This window comes from Leucoraja erinacea, chromosome 35 (genome assembly GCF_028641065.1).
Source record: "Leucoraja erinacea ecotype New England chromosome 35, Leri_hhj_1, whole genome shotgun sequence".
Taxonomy (NCBI): domain Eukaryota; kingdom Metazoa; phylum Chordata; class Chondrichthyes; order Rajiformes; family Rajidae; genus Leucoraja; species Leucoraja erinaceus.
Window position 1 is genome coordinate 11,019,862 of NC_073411.1, and position 16,677 is coordinate 11,036,538.

The 16,677-nt window shown below is 46.0% G+C and overlaps 1 protein-coding gene across 1 annotated transcript in view; it reads right to left on the reverse strand.

The window, feature by feature from the left end:
* Positions 1-16,677, reverse strand: part of LOC129713324 (ankyrin-1-like) — a 135,106-nt gene that overhangs the window by 723 nt on the left and 117,706 nt on the right. The window contains exons 43-45 of the mRNA XM_055662297.1: positions 11,390-11,473; positions 8,429-8,575; positions 5,326-5,451 (exon numbers count right to left, since the gene is read on the reverse strand). Of these exons, the coding sequence (XP_055518272.1) occupies positions 5,347-5,451; positions 8,429-8,575; positions 11,390-11,473 (336 nt within the window). The 3' untranslated portion in view covers positions 5,326-5,346. The remainder of the gene's footprint in view (positions 1-5,325; positions 5,452-8,428; positions 8,576-11,389; positions 11,474-16,677) is intronic.

Consider the following 16,677-nt stretch of genomic DNA (forward strand, 5'->3'; position numbering starts at 1 on the left):
ATTTAAGGGCCTGTCCCACTAGGGGGTCATTTGCGTGTCACTCAGGTGCGTGCGAGGATTGTGAGAATCCCCAAATCCTGGGGCACCGCTCGCTATCGCACGTCACTGCTTACACCACCACGTCTCACCATGCGCCATGCACGCCATGCCCGCGTCGTGCATCCTGACGCGTAAATTATATCGCGTAATTGACGTGCAAATAACGCCCAAGTGGGACAGGCCCTTTAGTCACACCATGTGCAAGCCCATGCATGGTTTGGTAGAATACACTTTCACTGATTATTTTAGCCATCAGCACTCTCTCAGATAGTTCAAAGATGTTTTAATTGTTGGCTCGGTGGTGCAACAGTAAGGCTAGTTGGGCCTTACAGCGCCTGAGACCCGGGTTCGATACTGTCTGTATGGAGACAGTAAAGAATACTGTCTGTATGGAGTTTGCACGTTCTCCCTGTGACCGTGTGGATTTTCTCCGAGATATTCACTTTCCTCCCACACTCCAAAGACGTACAGGTTTGTAGGCTAGTTGGCTGTAGGTGTAAAAGTGTCCCTTGTGCGTGTGGGATGATATTAATGTGCGGGGATCGCTGGTCGGCACGGGCTCGATGGGCCGAAGGACCTGTTTCCGCTCTGTATTTCTAAACTAAACAAAACGTAATCATGTGTAGGAAGTAACTGCGGATGCTGGTTTAAACCAAAGATAGACACAAAAAGCTGGAGTAACTCAGCGGGACAGGCAGCATCGCTGGAGAAAAGGAATAGGTGGCTTTTCGGGTCGAGACCCTTCTTCAATTGTGTGATTACTAAAATACTTCATTCCAATGAACGACTTGTAAAGGAATGCAATACTCCAGGTGAGACCACACCTGGAGTATTGCGTACAGTTTTGGTCTCCAAATCTGAGGAAGGACATTATTGCCATAGAGGGAGTGCAGAGAAGGTTCACCAGACTGATTCCTGGGATGTCAGGACTGTCTTATGAAGAAAGACTGGATAGACTTGGTTTATACTCTCTAGAATTTAGGAGATTGAGAGGGGATCTTATAGAAACTTACAAAATTCTTAAGGGGTTGGACAGGCTAGATGCAGGAAGATTGTTCCCGATGTTGGGGAAGTCCAGGACAAGGGGTCACAGCTTAAGGATAAGGGGGAAATCCTTTAAAACCGAGATGAGGAGAACTTTTTTCACACAGAGAGTGGTGAATCTCTGGAACTCTCTCCCACAGAGGGTAGTTGAGGCCAGTTCATTGGCTATATTTAAGAGGGAGTTAGATGTGGCCCTTGTGGCCAAGGGGATCAGAGGGTATGGAGAGAAGGCAGGTACGGGATACTGAGTTGATGATCAGCCATGATCATATTGAATGGCGGTGCAGGCTCGAAGGGCCGAATGGCCTACTCCTGCACCTAATTTCTATGTTTCTATGAATGTCTATGTTTATATCAGAGCTCTCCTTACTTTCCAAGTGTGTCTTTTATTAAATTAATTTGCAAATCAACATTATTGAGGTCTGGATTCCAATCTCTAAACACTGCGGAGAATGATGACAGAACAAAAATGCTGGAGTAACTCAGTGGGACAGGCAGCATCTCTGGATCTACAGAGTTGATGTGGATCAGCTTTTCCCTTTGAGAAGATGGAAGATTCAAACAAGAGGACATGACTTCAGAATTAAGAGACAGAAGTTTAGGGGTAACATGAGGGGGAACATCTTTACTCAGAGAGTGGTAGCGGTGTGGAATGAGCTTCCAGTGGAAGTGGTGGCGGCATGTTCGTTGGTATCATTTAAAAATAAATTGGATAGGCATATGGATGAGAAGAGAATGGAGGGTTATGGTATGAGTACAGGCAGGTGGGACTAAGGGAAAAAAGTTGTTCGGCATGGACTTGTAGGGCCGAGATGGCCTGTTTCTGTGCTGTAATTGTTATATGGTTATATGGTTAGAAGGAATGGGTGATGCTTCGGGTCGGGACCCTTCTTGTGTCTGAAGTTTAGTTTAGAGACATGTAGAATTATGATATTTGTATCTGATTTTAATTATTTTATTCATTCACATCATTCAGTCGCATTCTAGATTTTCTTTTTACCATTTACCATTTAATATGTTAAGATTTACGGTCAAATCTCAAGTCCCTCCTTCGGTTTGAACCTGATCTCCACAGCTCTCGGCTAGACGCAAATAGATCAGCAAGAGACATCACATTGTGGGGTATTTATGGATGTGATGGAACGTATTTCTCAGCATTGCCTATCGCTTTACGGGCATAGATTAAGCAATTAGCCGAGCAACACTTGGAAACATAAGAGTTCAAGAGATGGAAAGGTCAGAGAAAACATATCTACCCTCTGCAAAAACATCTCAATAAATATATTCTTATAGAAACTTACAAAATTCGTAAGGGGTTGGACAGGCTAGATGCAGGAAGATTGTTCCCGATTTTGGGGAAGTCCAGAACAAGGGGTCACACAGTTTAAGGATAAGGGGAAATCTTTTAGGACCGAGATGAGGAAAACATTTTTCACACACAGAGAGTAGCGAGTCTCTGGAACTCTCTGCCACAGAAGGTAGTTGAGGCCACAGTTCATTGGCTATATTTAAGAAGGAGTTAGATGTGGCCCTGGTGGCTAAAGGGATGAGGGGGTATGGAGAGAAGGCAGGTACAGGAATCTGAGTTGGATGATCAACAAAGATAATATTGAATGGCGGTTCAGGCTTGAAGGACGTAATGGAGTACTTCTGCACCTATTTTCTATGTTTCCATGTCCATCACATATCGGGGTGAGACAGTGGTATGAGTTGCTGCCTTCCATTGCCACAGACCTGGGTTCAATTCCAACTACATGTGCTGTCTTGAAGGTGTTTGCACGTCCTCCCTGTGACCACGTGGGTTTTCTCCTGCTGCAAATTAACTTACATACCTGTATGTCGTCGGAGGATGGAGGAAACCGGAGCAGCTGGAGAAAACCTACCCATGCACAAGGAGAAGGTACAAACTCGGTATGGATAGCACCCGTGGTCAGGATCGAACTGGGTTCCACACTCAAAGGCCAGGTCTGTACAGTTCTGCACCCCTAGGTGAAGGATAGAACTGGGATCACTAGTCAGCACAGACTCCAAAGGCGAAGGGCCTGTTTCCAGGTCTCTAGGCTAATTAATTTAAGGCGTTCTAGTAAAATGGGACCCCCTAGTGCCTGAAGGATCAGGCTGAACCAGTGAGTCACTAGTCAGCATAGACCCTTGATGGCTGAAAGGCCACATTAACTCCCTCTTAAGTTGCCAATGAAACTGGCCTAACTACCCTCTGTGGCAGAGAATTCCACAGATTCACAACTCTCTGTGTGAAAAAAGTTCTTCTCATCTCGGTTTTAAAGGATTTCCCCTTTATCCTTAAGAAGGAACTGCAGATGCTGGAAAAATCGAAGGTAGACAAAAGTGCTGGAGAAACTCAGCGGGTGCCGCAGCATCTATGGAGCGAAGGAAATAGGCAACGTTTCGGGCTGAAACCCGTAAGGGTTTCGGCCCGAAACGTTGCCTATTTCCTTCAGTCTGAAGAAGGGTTTTGGCCCGAAACATTGCCTATTTCCTTCAGTCTGAAGAAGGGTTTTGGCCCGAAACGTTGCCTATTTCCTTCAGTCTGAAGATGGGGTTTTGGCCCGAAACGTTGCCTATTTCCTTCGCTCCATAGATGCTGCTGCACCCGCTGAGTTTCTCCAGCACTTTTGTCTACTTAATTTAAAGCTCTCTGTTGCAGCCATGCAGAAGGCTTTGGAGAATGACACCATCTCTGTCACACACTTTAACCAATGGACATGGTTCTGAAATACTGCGTCCATTCATTTAAATCTCACACTCGTGTTTGGTTAGAACATATTTTTCATATTTCATCCAATGGTCTGAACAAAACGCTTATTTAAATTGATAAATTATTTTGCAGACCGACACTGATATAAAAATGACAAGTGTTGCATATATGTCTTAAATGGCCTGACACTGTGGACAGAGATAGTGTACGGAATGGAGCCGCTCAGAACTACACTCAGGACCACATCACCCCGATTCTGGCCTCTCTCCACTGGCTTCCCTATGCCGTTCCGTATAAACTTCAAGATCCTCCTCCATGTCTACAAAGCCCTCAATGGGCTTGTCCTGCCCCCACCTACATAAAAAGTCTTCTCACCCACCACTCCACCTCCAGGCCCCTCAGATCGGCTGACTTGGGGCTGCTGAATATCCCGCGGTCTAGGCATAAGCTCAGGGGCGATCGACCGCGCCTTTGCGGTTGCAGCCCCTAGACTGTGGAACACCGAGATGAGAAGAACTTTTTTCACACAGAGAGTGGTGAATCTCTGGAACTCTCTGCCACAGAGGGTAGTTGAGGCCACAGTTCATTGGCTATATTTAAGAGGGAGTTAGATGTGGCCCTTGTGGCTAAGGGGATCAGGGGGTATGGAGAGAAGGCAGGTACGGAATACTGAGTTGGATGATCAGCCATGATCATATTGAATGGCGGTGCAGGCTCGAAGGGCCGAATGGCCTACTCCTGCACCTAATTTCTATGTTTCTATGAAACAGCATCATCCCAATTCCCATCAGAACTGCCCCCTCCATCGACTCTTTTAAGTCAAGACTAAAGACTTATCTATACTCCCAAGCCTTTCCTGACGTCCTCTGAGTGAGCTAACATATATATATGTCTTTAGTTTGTTTTGTTGTGCTATTCTTATAACAAATGTATAGCACTTTGGCCAACGAGAGTTGTTTTTTAAATGTGCTATATAAATAAATGTGACTTGAGTTGACCTGACTACACTGATTTGAGCAATCCAAACGCTGCAGAAATCTTCTGTTTTTATTCAGATTCAGGTTAATGTTTGATAGAGGTTGAAGAAATGTTCAACGTTTGGGAAGAGGTTGAAGGTCATAAAAGATGACTTTTCAATACATCCTAGTGTTTTAGAAAGAACCTTGCAGCTACTGAGTCAGTGATTTCAACGGAGCCTTGTCGTTTAGTAATCGGTCTTTCGATGCCATGCAAACCCGTGCTCTGTCAGTGATGGATATAAAGCTCTTGTTAGGAGAGGATTAGAGATGAGAAAGTCTAACATGGGTGCCTTTAGGAAAGGAGTAACATGGCTGTGTGTTACGGGAGAGAGCACAGCACACATGACATTTGCCCGAGTTCAGTTCTGTAAGTACATGGTCAACTCTGTATCCTTACAGTACAGTGAACTGTGATGTTTAGCCTTTTGCTTAAAAGCACAAAGGAATTAAACGAGAAAATGATGGGCGAGAATGTCTTTCTTAGAATTCCAGTTGTACATGAGTTACCTTTGTGCCATCATCCCTAAATCACTGCTTTGACGTATTCATGTCCGAGCTGATTTTCTTCACAATCTGCGTGCCCATTCGACTATGAATCCATTCATTGTACAAGGCACTATCCCTCTCTCCCAGCTGAATGTGAGGCAGCGGAGACAACAGGTTTGTGACAACACAGAGACACAGGCACAGACAGTGAATGGAAAGAGAAAGTAAATCACAGTGGGTAAGACAGACAAAATGAAGGAAAGAGAAAATGAAACTAAGGGCACGCACATGAATACATATACATATATAAAGAAAAGTACATGTGTATATATATACATAGCATTCACATACATACACACAGCAATGTGCATATGCAAACATCAGTTGACATATATAACTACCCTTCCCCATGCACACAGAGCATATACACAGTAAGTACACACACACACATGCACGCACATTGTAGCATATATTCACATCAATAACCTTCCACCCAAACATTCCATGTTTTACTGCTGATGATGCCACACTTAGCAACTCGATCGCAAACTGGCCCCACTCAACAGCTATTAATAAGACCTTGTGATCTGGTCTGACTTGGCCATTGTGCCGGGCGGCACGGCGGTAGGTTTGCTGGCTTACAGCGCCAGAGACCCGGGTTCGATCCTGACTACGGCCGCTGTCTGTACGGAGTTTGTACGTTCTCCCCGTGACCACACGGGGTGCTCCGGTTGCCTCCCACACTCCAAGGGCATGCAGGTTTGTAGATCAGCCATGATCATATTGAATGGCGGTGCTGGATCGAGGGGCCGAATGGCCTACTCCTGCACCTACTCCTGCACCTATTGTCTATTGTCTATTCTGCAAATTGTCCCTAGTTTGTAGGATGGAACTAGTGTACGGGGTGATCGCTGGTTGGCGCGGACTCGGTGGGCCAAAGGGCTTGAATCTGTACTGTACCTCTAAAGTCTAAAGACAGCGATGGAGAATTCGGGAGGGTGGTCTCCCCACCGACAACCTCCGCTAGTTGTGGGTTATTTGGACTGCGTTCATTGACTTGGCAAATGGGATATTTGAACAGCTGTGATCTCAGCCACTGTCAAAAGGGAAAAAACAGGGTGAAGGGGAAACAGAATTTCCACGTTCAACCAGGACTTCATTCCCCATACACGGCCCGCTGAAATAGACTGCCTCATTGTAGTTGATGCCCCCCCAGCCTGCTCACCCACCAGCCAAGCTTCTGCTATCTCTGCAAACCCAGGAAGACAAAGAAAACTTAAAGAAGAAAGATTGAAAAGGAGAAAATGGAAACAAGAAATGGCAGCTTCTGTAATCTGATGGTTTGAGGCACAATATGACCCTTGGACTTCCTGAATCACCAATAGAACCACGAGATAATGGTGTGCGGTGAACCTGCCAGTAACTTGAGTACCAGATGGAACTGAACAGAAATGGTGCAGATGGAATATCCTCTCATTGAGAGGGCCTACTTTAAACAACAGTCAGAGTTTACTTGGTGAGTGTTTTAAAGCATCTGCATGATATTTGGCATCTATTCATAAGACCATAAGACACAGCACAGGAGCAGAATTAGGCCATTAGCCTCAGTATAAAAGGATGTACAATTTAGAAAGGAGATGAGGAAGAATTTCTTTAGTCCGAGGGTGGTGAATCTGTGGAATTCATTGCCACAGAAGGCTGTGGAGGCCAAGTCAATGGATATTGTTAAGGCAGAAATTGATAGATTTTTCATTAGTGTGGGTGTCAGGGGTTATGGGGCGAAGGCAGGAGAATGGGGAACGATAGATCAGCCACGACTGAAAGGCAGAGTGGACCTGATGGGCCAAATGGCCTAATCCTGCTCCTGTAACTTATGAACATGAGTTACACGCCACAGAAACAGGCCCTTCGGCACAACCCGTTAATGCCAACCAAGGTGCCTTCTTGAGCTAGTCAGTTCCTGACTTATTAAGACTGAGCATCTTAGTGCTTATCCAGCTGGCCTGCAGGCTGAATGGAAGATTGCTCAGCATATCGCTCAGCCTCCACCTCCCGACCTCTTTACGGGAGGCAATGGGAACTAGCAACTCAAACCACTTGGAAAAGAGGGGGTTGGCAGAAACAGGGTGCAGTTGGCTCGGCGGCAACACATTTGCCTAGAAGTCTGATATTTTGAAGCACCCCGTAGGCTATTATTTACCACCAGCATTTAGCTTCCAGAATCTATTTTGTTGCATCAAGCGAAGGAATTACAGATGTAACATGTGCATGCTTACTGGTGTCGAAAAGAAGCAGAAAATTGGAGAATTCAACATTCATACCGTTAGGCTGTGAGCTACATGTGGAATATGAGATGCTGTTCCTCCAGTTTGCATGTAACCTTCAGGCAATGACCAAGTCAGGCAATGGAGGAGGCCCAGGGAAGAAAGATCACCATGGGAATGGGAATGGGAATGGGAAGGGGAGTTCAACTAGTTAGCAACCAGGAGATACTGTATTAGATGAAGCTTGATTTCCCCCCCCTGGCTGGGATGTCTGGAATCAGTCTCCGAATATGTGGTCACTATTCAGGACATTCTTATGTGTATGCTAGGAAGTATGTAGGAAGGAACTGCAGATGCCGGTATATACTGAAGATAGACACAAAATGCTGGAGTAACTCAGTGGGTCAGGCAGCATCTTTGGAGAAAAAGAATAGGTGACGTTTCAGGTCAGCACAGACTTAGTCCAGGGACTAACTGTACAGAACGTTTTTCCTTCTATTATTTATTATGTAAAATAATATGTGTGTTATGATTGTGTTTATAATTTGTTTGGTTGTTTTGTTGTTCCGCGAGCATTGCCACTTTCATTTCATTGCACATCTCGTATGTGTATGTGACAAATAAACTTGACTTGACTTGACTTGACTGAGGAAGGGTTCCAACCCAAAATGTCACCTGTTCTTTTTTCCCAGAGATTCTGCCCGTCCCACTGAGTAACTCCAGCACTTTCTGTCTATTGTCTGCTGTGTAGTCTGTGTAGCACTCATGACTGGAGATGAACACCTAGACATGAGCATGTGGTGGCTGCTGCATTGCAAACACCAGCCGTCCCGTGAATAATATGTTGAAGTCAGCTTTACCTTACTGTTTGTGCTGTCTCTTGTTAACATGTACTTTGAGAAGTTATCTGCTGCATTTTCTAGGTCTGACGGATCTGGGTATAGCACCTCCACTGTCTCTTCCTTCCCTTCGCCGGGGCCGATCCTCCGAACAACCTTTCGAACGACCTGCGGATAGCAACGAAACATGATCACTTTCACTTTATTTACAACCGTACACTCTCACCACAGAGACAAGCGTGGTGAATCTGTGGCAGTCATCGCCACAGTCAGGAGAATACTTCGATCAGTACGGGTGTCAAGGGTAATGGGAAGATGGCAAAGGGAATGGGGTTGAGGGGGAGAGATAGATCAGCCGTGATTGAATAGCGGAGTAGAGTTGATGGGCCGAATGGCCTAATTTTTCTCCTATCACTTATGAAGCCAAGTCAATGGATATTTTACGGCGGAGATCGACAGGTTCTTTGGGTTGTGGGAAGAAGGCAGGAGAATGCTGCTTGAGATTGAAAGATAGATCAGCCATGATTGAATGGCAGAGTAGACCTGATGGACCGAATGGCCTAAGAACTTATGAATTTTTATTTTCAGGTGAACAGACCTTGTCAACATCTGGCAGCACCAGGGCCAAGGTACCCAGATGTGATGTATTGGGGGAGAAATTAGTTTAAGATGTTAACATGACATGGAGGTATCCCTTCAGTCATCTACTCCAGCTTCAGCTTGTTGTGGTTGGTGGTAAATCGACTGAGCCTTTTAACAGATGATGATCACCAATCTAGCGTTGAGATTTGGCTTGCTTACTGGTTTCCCCTTTCTGCTTGTAATTTTATCAACGTTGAGGAGTTCTTAAGGGGTTGGACAGGGTAAATGCAGGAAGATTGTTCCCGATGTTGGGGAAGTCCAGAACAAGGGGTCACACAGTTTAAGGATAAGGGGGAAATCTTTTAGGACTGAGATGAGAAAAACATTTTTCACACAGAGAGTGGCGAATCTGTGGAATTCTCTGCCACAGAAGGTAGTTGAGGCCACACAGTTCATTGGCTATATTTAAGAGGGAGTTAGATGTGGCCCTTGTGGCTAAAGGGATCAGGGGGTATGGAGAGAAGGCAGGTACAGGATACTGAGTTGGATGATCAGCCATGATCATATTGAATGGCGGTGCAGGCTCAAATGGCCTACTCCTGCACCTATTTTCTATGTTTCTATGTTGAGCTACAAGAGAGACTGGAATTGCTGTAGCCTGGAGCAAAAATAAACAAACCAATGGAGGGGCTCAGCAGGTCAGGCTGCATCTCAGCAGTGTATAGAAACAAAGAACTGCAGATGCTGGTTTATACCGAAGATGCGACAAAGTGCTGGAGTAACTCTGCGGGTCAGGCAGCTCCTCTGGAGAAAAAGGGTAAGTGATTTTTGCTGTCGAGACCCTTCTTCAGACGTCTGAAGAAGGGTCCCGACCTGAAACGTCAGCTATCTTTTTTCTCCAGAGATGCTGCCCGACCCGCAGAGTTACTCCAGCACTTTGTGTCCATCTCTCCTGCTGAGTTGGTTTGACCGGTCAGTATAGATCGAAGTATGTAGTATGTAGATTCAAGTCCCCACTGGTGTATCGCCGTTATAATTGCTTCTCATTTCCCAACTAACTTTACAGCCAACAGTACAGTGATCAGTAATGGCCCACCACAGCAGCTGACGTCACAACCCTGAGCTGAGAGTGGTGTGTAGTGGTTGCCTGGTCACCCAAGGAGAGGAGGCTTCCAGCCAACTCCACTGGCATCATTTCAAAGCTAAGATGAAGGGTAGAGGTCACCATGCAGTGACACCATTCTTAACGAGAAGATGTTATTTGCACCACTAAATATTTCTACTGGGCAGAGTTGCTCCAGTTTCCTCCCACATCTCAAAGGTTTCAGGGTTTGTGTGGGTTTGTAGGTTAATTGGCCCCTGTACATTGCCGCTAGTGGGTGGCATGGTGGTGCAGCGGTAGAGTTGCTGTCTTACAGCGCCAGAGACCCGGGTTCGATCCTGACCACAGGTGCTGTCTGTATGGAGTTTGTACATTCCCCCTGTGACCCGCATGGGTTTTCTCCGGGTGCTCCGGTTTCCTCCCACACTCCAAAGGCGTACAAGGATTGATTAAAAGGGAAAAAAACGTCCTTAGTATGTAGAATAGTGCTAGCTTACAGTGTGGTCGCTGGTCAGCATGGTCTCGGTGGGCTGAAGGGCCTGTTTCCATGCTGTATCTCGAAAGCTTAAAGTCTAATATGTGTAGGTCAAGGGTTCCCAAACCTGGGGTAAATTTCACCAACCCAGGGGGTAAATCTGTTGATTCTGGATTCTACATATTATTTCTCATTGACTGACTGTGTTTGGTTCTGGTATACTGGTATCTGTTCATCATTAGTTGTTCATGAATAAGTGAAATAACATTGTTACGCGCTATTAAAGTTGCCAGGGGTAAATGGGATGAAAAAGGTTGGGAAGCCCTGGTGTAGGGAGCCGTAAGTCCAGGACTTATCTTGTCTGCACATCTGGACGCCTGCAGTGGCGGCTGCGGAGGGCTGTGGTCCCGACCAGGGGGGAAATGGAGGAGGACTGGCCAAATTAATGTGCCTTCCACCACAGCGATGAATGCTGTGGTAGATGTTTGTGTAAAATGTTTATTGTGTATTGGGTGTTTATTTTAATTGTTTACGCTGCTGGCAAATTCATTTCACTGCACTGTATGTGCAAGTGACGAATAAAACTTGACTTGACTTGACTTGGATGAGGAAATGGGATAATAGAGAACCAGTGTGAATGGGTGATCAATGGTTGGTGTGGACAAGATGGGCCGAGTGGCCTGTTTCCATGCTGTGTCGTAAGGAATGAAATAATTGCTGTGCTATCTTTGGGTTGTGCCATTAACTGGGTGCTTGGTTTCTCTTGGTGTCCCCCCATTCACTACATTGCTGGGATACACGCGAGAATACTCAATCTCATTACTTTCTTCGTGACGATGTTGCCATCTTCGTCGACAAACTGTTCCTCCGTCACCGACTCGCCTGGAATGTTCTTTGCTTCTTCACCCTGCCCGTGAGAGAATGAGAAGAATGAGTGAGCGTTGATTCCAAACTCCGGGCAACACAAGCAACAACCTGGAGTGGGTTAAAGGACAAGATGAGCTGAGGGACACCACTCACCTACAAGCATTCATGACTCAGACAGCTCTGTGGGGGAGGACCATCATCCAGGGACCTTCTGCTGCTGCACATTGGGGGGGCAGAGTCTGATGGAAACGCCCCTCAAACAAGGGTAGGGTTATCAACAAGGGAAGGCACCTTGGTCAGCATGGACGTATTGGGCCGAAGGGCCTCTTTCGACGATGTATAACTCATAAGCAATATCAACCCACATGAGTGGCAAGGGTCGACACAAAATGCTGGATTAACTCAGCGGGACAGGCGGCATGTCCGGAGAGAAGGAATTGGTGACGTTTCGGGTCGAGACCCTTCTTCTTCAGTCACCCATTCCTTCTCTGCAGAGATGCTGCCTGTCCCGCTGAGTTACTCCAGCAGTTTGTGTCCATCTTAGTTTAAACCAGCATCTGCAGTTCCTTCATTCACAAAAGTGGCAAGGGTGCTTGGTATAAGGGTAGCTTTGAGAATATATAACGCTAATGAATGTACGTATAGCGGCTGAGAATGTCAGAAGAGTTTTTGCACTTTTCTTGTTTCGTATGTATTTTTTATTATTCTGAATAAAGTTTATATTTTGGGGGTAAAAATACATTTACCGGGCCGCTGGCATGCTGCGGGCATTGAGGGCACGATGCCTGGGGTATTGGCAAAGGGGAGTCAGCTCTTAGTACATTCCAAGCACTTTCATCATCATCATCATCAATGTTGATAACATCAAAGGGCACGGTGCCTTACAATGCCATGTACGACAGTGATCGCAACTCCTACTGAAGTGTGGATGGCCGTTGGCTCGCTAGGAGCTCATCCAACTTTTGACAGGTCTTGTTTTTGGTCCTGCTGGGGGTCCACAGCCCCCTCCTCACCTGGCAAAAACCAGGTGGGGGAGACGGTTTAGTTGCCGACTATCCGACCATGGAGCAGGGAGCACGGGATTACATGGTACCCGTGGTGGGGGAAACTCCCGATATAAGCACTTCCAATATGCCAATAAAATTAGAAAATCCTTAAAGGTACACAAAAATGCTGGAGAAACTCAGCGGGTGCAGCAGCATCTATGGAGCGAAGGAAATAGGCGACGTTTCGGGCCAAAACCCTTCTTCAGCGTCTGAAGAAGGGTTTCGGCCCGAAACGTCGCCTATTTCCTTCGCTCCATAGATGCTGCTGCACCCGCTGAGTTTCTCCAGCATTTTTGTGTACCTTCGATCTTGCATCTGCAGTTCCTTCTTGAACAGAAAATCCTTAAAGCCCTGTCCCACTGTACGAGTTCATTCCAAGAGTTCCCCGAGTTTGCCCCGATTCGAACGCGGAGATTTATGATAATGGCTGCTCGTAAGTATTCGGGGCTCTCATGGACATTTTTCAACATGTTGAAAAATCTTCACGAGTCTTCCCGAGCTTACCTGCCATTAGCGAGTCTTCCCGAGTACCTGCCGTTAGCGCCATGAGCCGCTAAGAGACGTCCCCGAGCTCTGACGTACCCGCTACGTTCATTCTCCGTGCTTACCACGAGTTTGATTTTTTTAAAACTCGGGAGAGCTCTTGAATGAACTCGTACAGTGGGACAGGGCCATTACTAAGAACCTCCCAAGAAGTGCATTTGTGTGTGGCGTTTCAGTGGATTACAAGAATGTAAATCTCTTTCAGATTTCCAGGACAACTTCAGCCAGCTACAGACTGATACACGTACAATGTCATCCCCCTTCCCAAACCTAACTTTTAAATTGAGTCTGAAGAAATGTCCCAAGCCAAAACGTCAGAGAGACTAGGACTAGAGGTCACAGCCTCAGAATAAAAGGACGTACCTTTAGAAGGGAGTTGAGGAAGAATTTATTTCACAGCAAGGTGGTGAATCTACGGAATTCATTGCCACAGATGGCTGTGGAGGCCAAGTCAAATGGTATTTTCAAAGAGGAAACTGATGTTCTTGATCAGTAAGGGCTTCAAAGGTGACAGGGACAAGGCAGGAGGATGGGGTTTAATGGGGAAAATAGTTTAGCCATTATCGAATGTTGGAGTAGATGAAGAAGGGTCTCGACCCGAAACATCAGCTATTTCTTCGCTCCATAGATGCCGCCTCACCCGCTGAGTTTCTCCAGCATTTTTGTGTAGCATCGAATGTAGACTCGATGGGTGGAACAGTGTAATTCTGCACCTTCATCTCAGGAATAAGTCTATCTATGTTCTCCAGAGATGCTGCATGACCAGCCGAGTTACTCCAACACGCTTGAGTCTTTTTTTGTAAACCTGCATCTGGAGTTCCAATGTGTCCATCTTAACTCCATGTTGTATTGTACATGGGAAAACCATCACATATATACCATGATCTACACACCTTCTATGGTTAACACTGGAGGCGATGTGACATTTTAACACACAGATTTTTCACACAGAGAGTGGTGAATCTGTGGAACTCTCTGCCACAGAAAGTAGTTGAGGCCACAGTTCATTGGCTATATTTAAGAGGGAATTAGATGTGGCCCTTGTGGCTAAAGGGATCAGGGGGTATGGAGAGAAGGCAGGTACAGGATACTGAGTTGGATGATCAGCCATGATCATATTGAATGGCGGTGCAGGCTCGTAGGGCCGAATGGCCTACTCCTACACCTATTTTCTATGTTTCTATGTTCCATGACATGATCACCACCTATGTGTCTTTTTTCTTTTTTCTCTTTTTTGTTTTGTATGGATTTATTGACATTTGATCTGTTCAATTAATTTAATCAATCTCTGTAAAGCACTTTGGTACAAATACTGGTTTTGTTGAAAAGTGCTATATAAATAAACATTATTATTATTATTATTATTATTATTATATTGAAACACTTACCTGCCTGATTGCTAAATTCAGTGTCCGGATTCAACAATTTAATGAATATTGCAAAGTTCTATCTACCTTCAACTAGTTCACCAATTCCAAAAGTGGTAGTGCAGTTAGAAGAAACCAAATATACATCACTATTTACTAATTGCTTGTTAAATTTAGTAATACAGGTCTCCACGTTGGAGTTTTATGTTGGCACTGGGAACCATTCCTATTTGGTTTCCTTTGATATCTGATCCAAGGGAAGCCACAAATTCCAAAGCATTTTTACTCACGGAAAGCCATGAGGTTAATCATGAAATGAAGGAGCTGAATATTGAGGGGGTTGATTAAAATGGACAGCCAATGCTCTCCCAACCAGATAGAGATAGATATAGATATGCCATTTATTGTCACTATACATGTACAATGAAATTAAAAGCTGCTCGTACTCAGTGCATACATATAATTTAGTACAAAAAACAAGAAACAGAAAACAAAAACAGAAGGGAGAGGGGGGGGGGGGATAGGTGCACAATTCTGCGGCGCTATATACATATATACGGATGGAAGGATGGATTAAATTAAATATGATCAGCCGAGGGCCATGTCTTGGGATTTGCATCTTCCTGGATACCCCATTCACAGAATTTTGTTGGTTAGTAAACACACAAGCTCCGAATGCCGTCTGCACACTCCAAACACTGGCCACAAGATCTCTCTTGGCCCCATGCACCGAGGACCAAGCCGAAAGTGCGCTAAGGAATGACAATCAGTAAACGACACAAAGTGCTGGAGTAACAAAGTGGGTCAGGCAGCATCTCTGGAGAACATGGATAGGCGATGTTTCAGGTTAGGATCCTTCTTCAGACTCAGGGTCTAAAGTAGGGTCCCGACCCAAATTGTCAGTCTGACGAAGGCTCCTGACCTGATACGTCACCTCTCTATGTTCTCCAGAGATGCTGCCTGACCCGCTGAGTTACTCCAGCATTTGTGTCCTTTTTTGGTAAACCAGCACCTGCAGTTCCTCGTGTGTGCCAGTTCCAATACAGGTTTGTTACAAATCTCACAAGAAGTCCAGACATCAGATGGACACAAAGTGCTGGAGTTACTCAGCGGATCAGGCAGCATCTCTGGAGAAAATGGATGGGTGACATTTGGGGTCGGGACCCTTCTTCATACCGAAGAACATTTCAGCCTGAAGAAGGGTCCTGATCCATCTTCTCCAAAGATGCTCCCTGATCTACTGAGTTATTCCAGCACCATGTATCTATTTTTGGTATAAACCAGCATCAGCAGGCCAATGTTTCTACAGGTCTAGGCTTCAATCCAGCTCACTGCCGGCACGACAATTCACGTGAAACATCACCTCTGACGTCACATTCGAAGGACCGAGCAGTGCGCCCTCTCACTGTTAGCGGCTGGCCTGAGCTCACCCACTGCACACACAGTAGGTCAGATTTAGCTGCCCCTCTCATCCACATGCACCAACACCCCCCATCTCCTCACACCATGCCGTCTTTAGCCATGCCAACCCACCACTGTCCTTTAGTCAGAGGGTGGTGAATCTGTGGAATTCATTGACACTGAAGGCTGTGGCAGCCAAGTCAATGGATATGTTTCAGGCAGGGACAGATGGATTCTTGATTAGTACGGGTGTCAGGGGTTATGGGGAGAAGGCAGGAGAATCGGGTTGAGAGGGTAAGATGGATCACCCATGATAGAATGGTGGACTTGATGGGCTGAACGGCCTAATTCTGCCCCAGGAACTTATGAACTGTCTACATTGTGCTAACCCTAACGCCCGAGCACATTTTTGTACGTTTTCACTTTCAGTTCATGCCATGCATCACGTCTGCTTCATAAAGTTTAGTTTAGTTTAGAGATACAGCGCGGAAACAGGCCCTTCGGCCCACCGACTCCGCGCCGACCAGCGATCCCCGCACACTAACACTATCCTACACCCACTAGGGACAATTGTACATTGATACCAAGCCAATTAATCTACAAACCAGTACGTCTTTGGAGTGCGGGGGGAAATGCTCGGAGAAAACCCATGCAGGTTCATGGGGAAACCGTATAGACAAGCACCCGTGGTCGGGATCGAACCCTGGCCTGTAAGGCAGCAGCTCTGCCGCTGCGCCGCTGTGTAGCGAAAGATGGGGTTCCAACGGCACACACCAGCGCACACAATAGACAATAGACAATAGGTGCAGGAGTAGGCCATTCGGCCCTTCATGCCAGCACCGCCATTCAATGTGATCATGGCTGATCATCCCCTATCAGTACCCCGT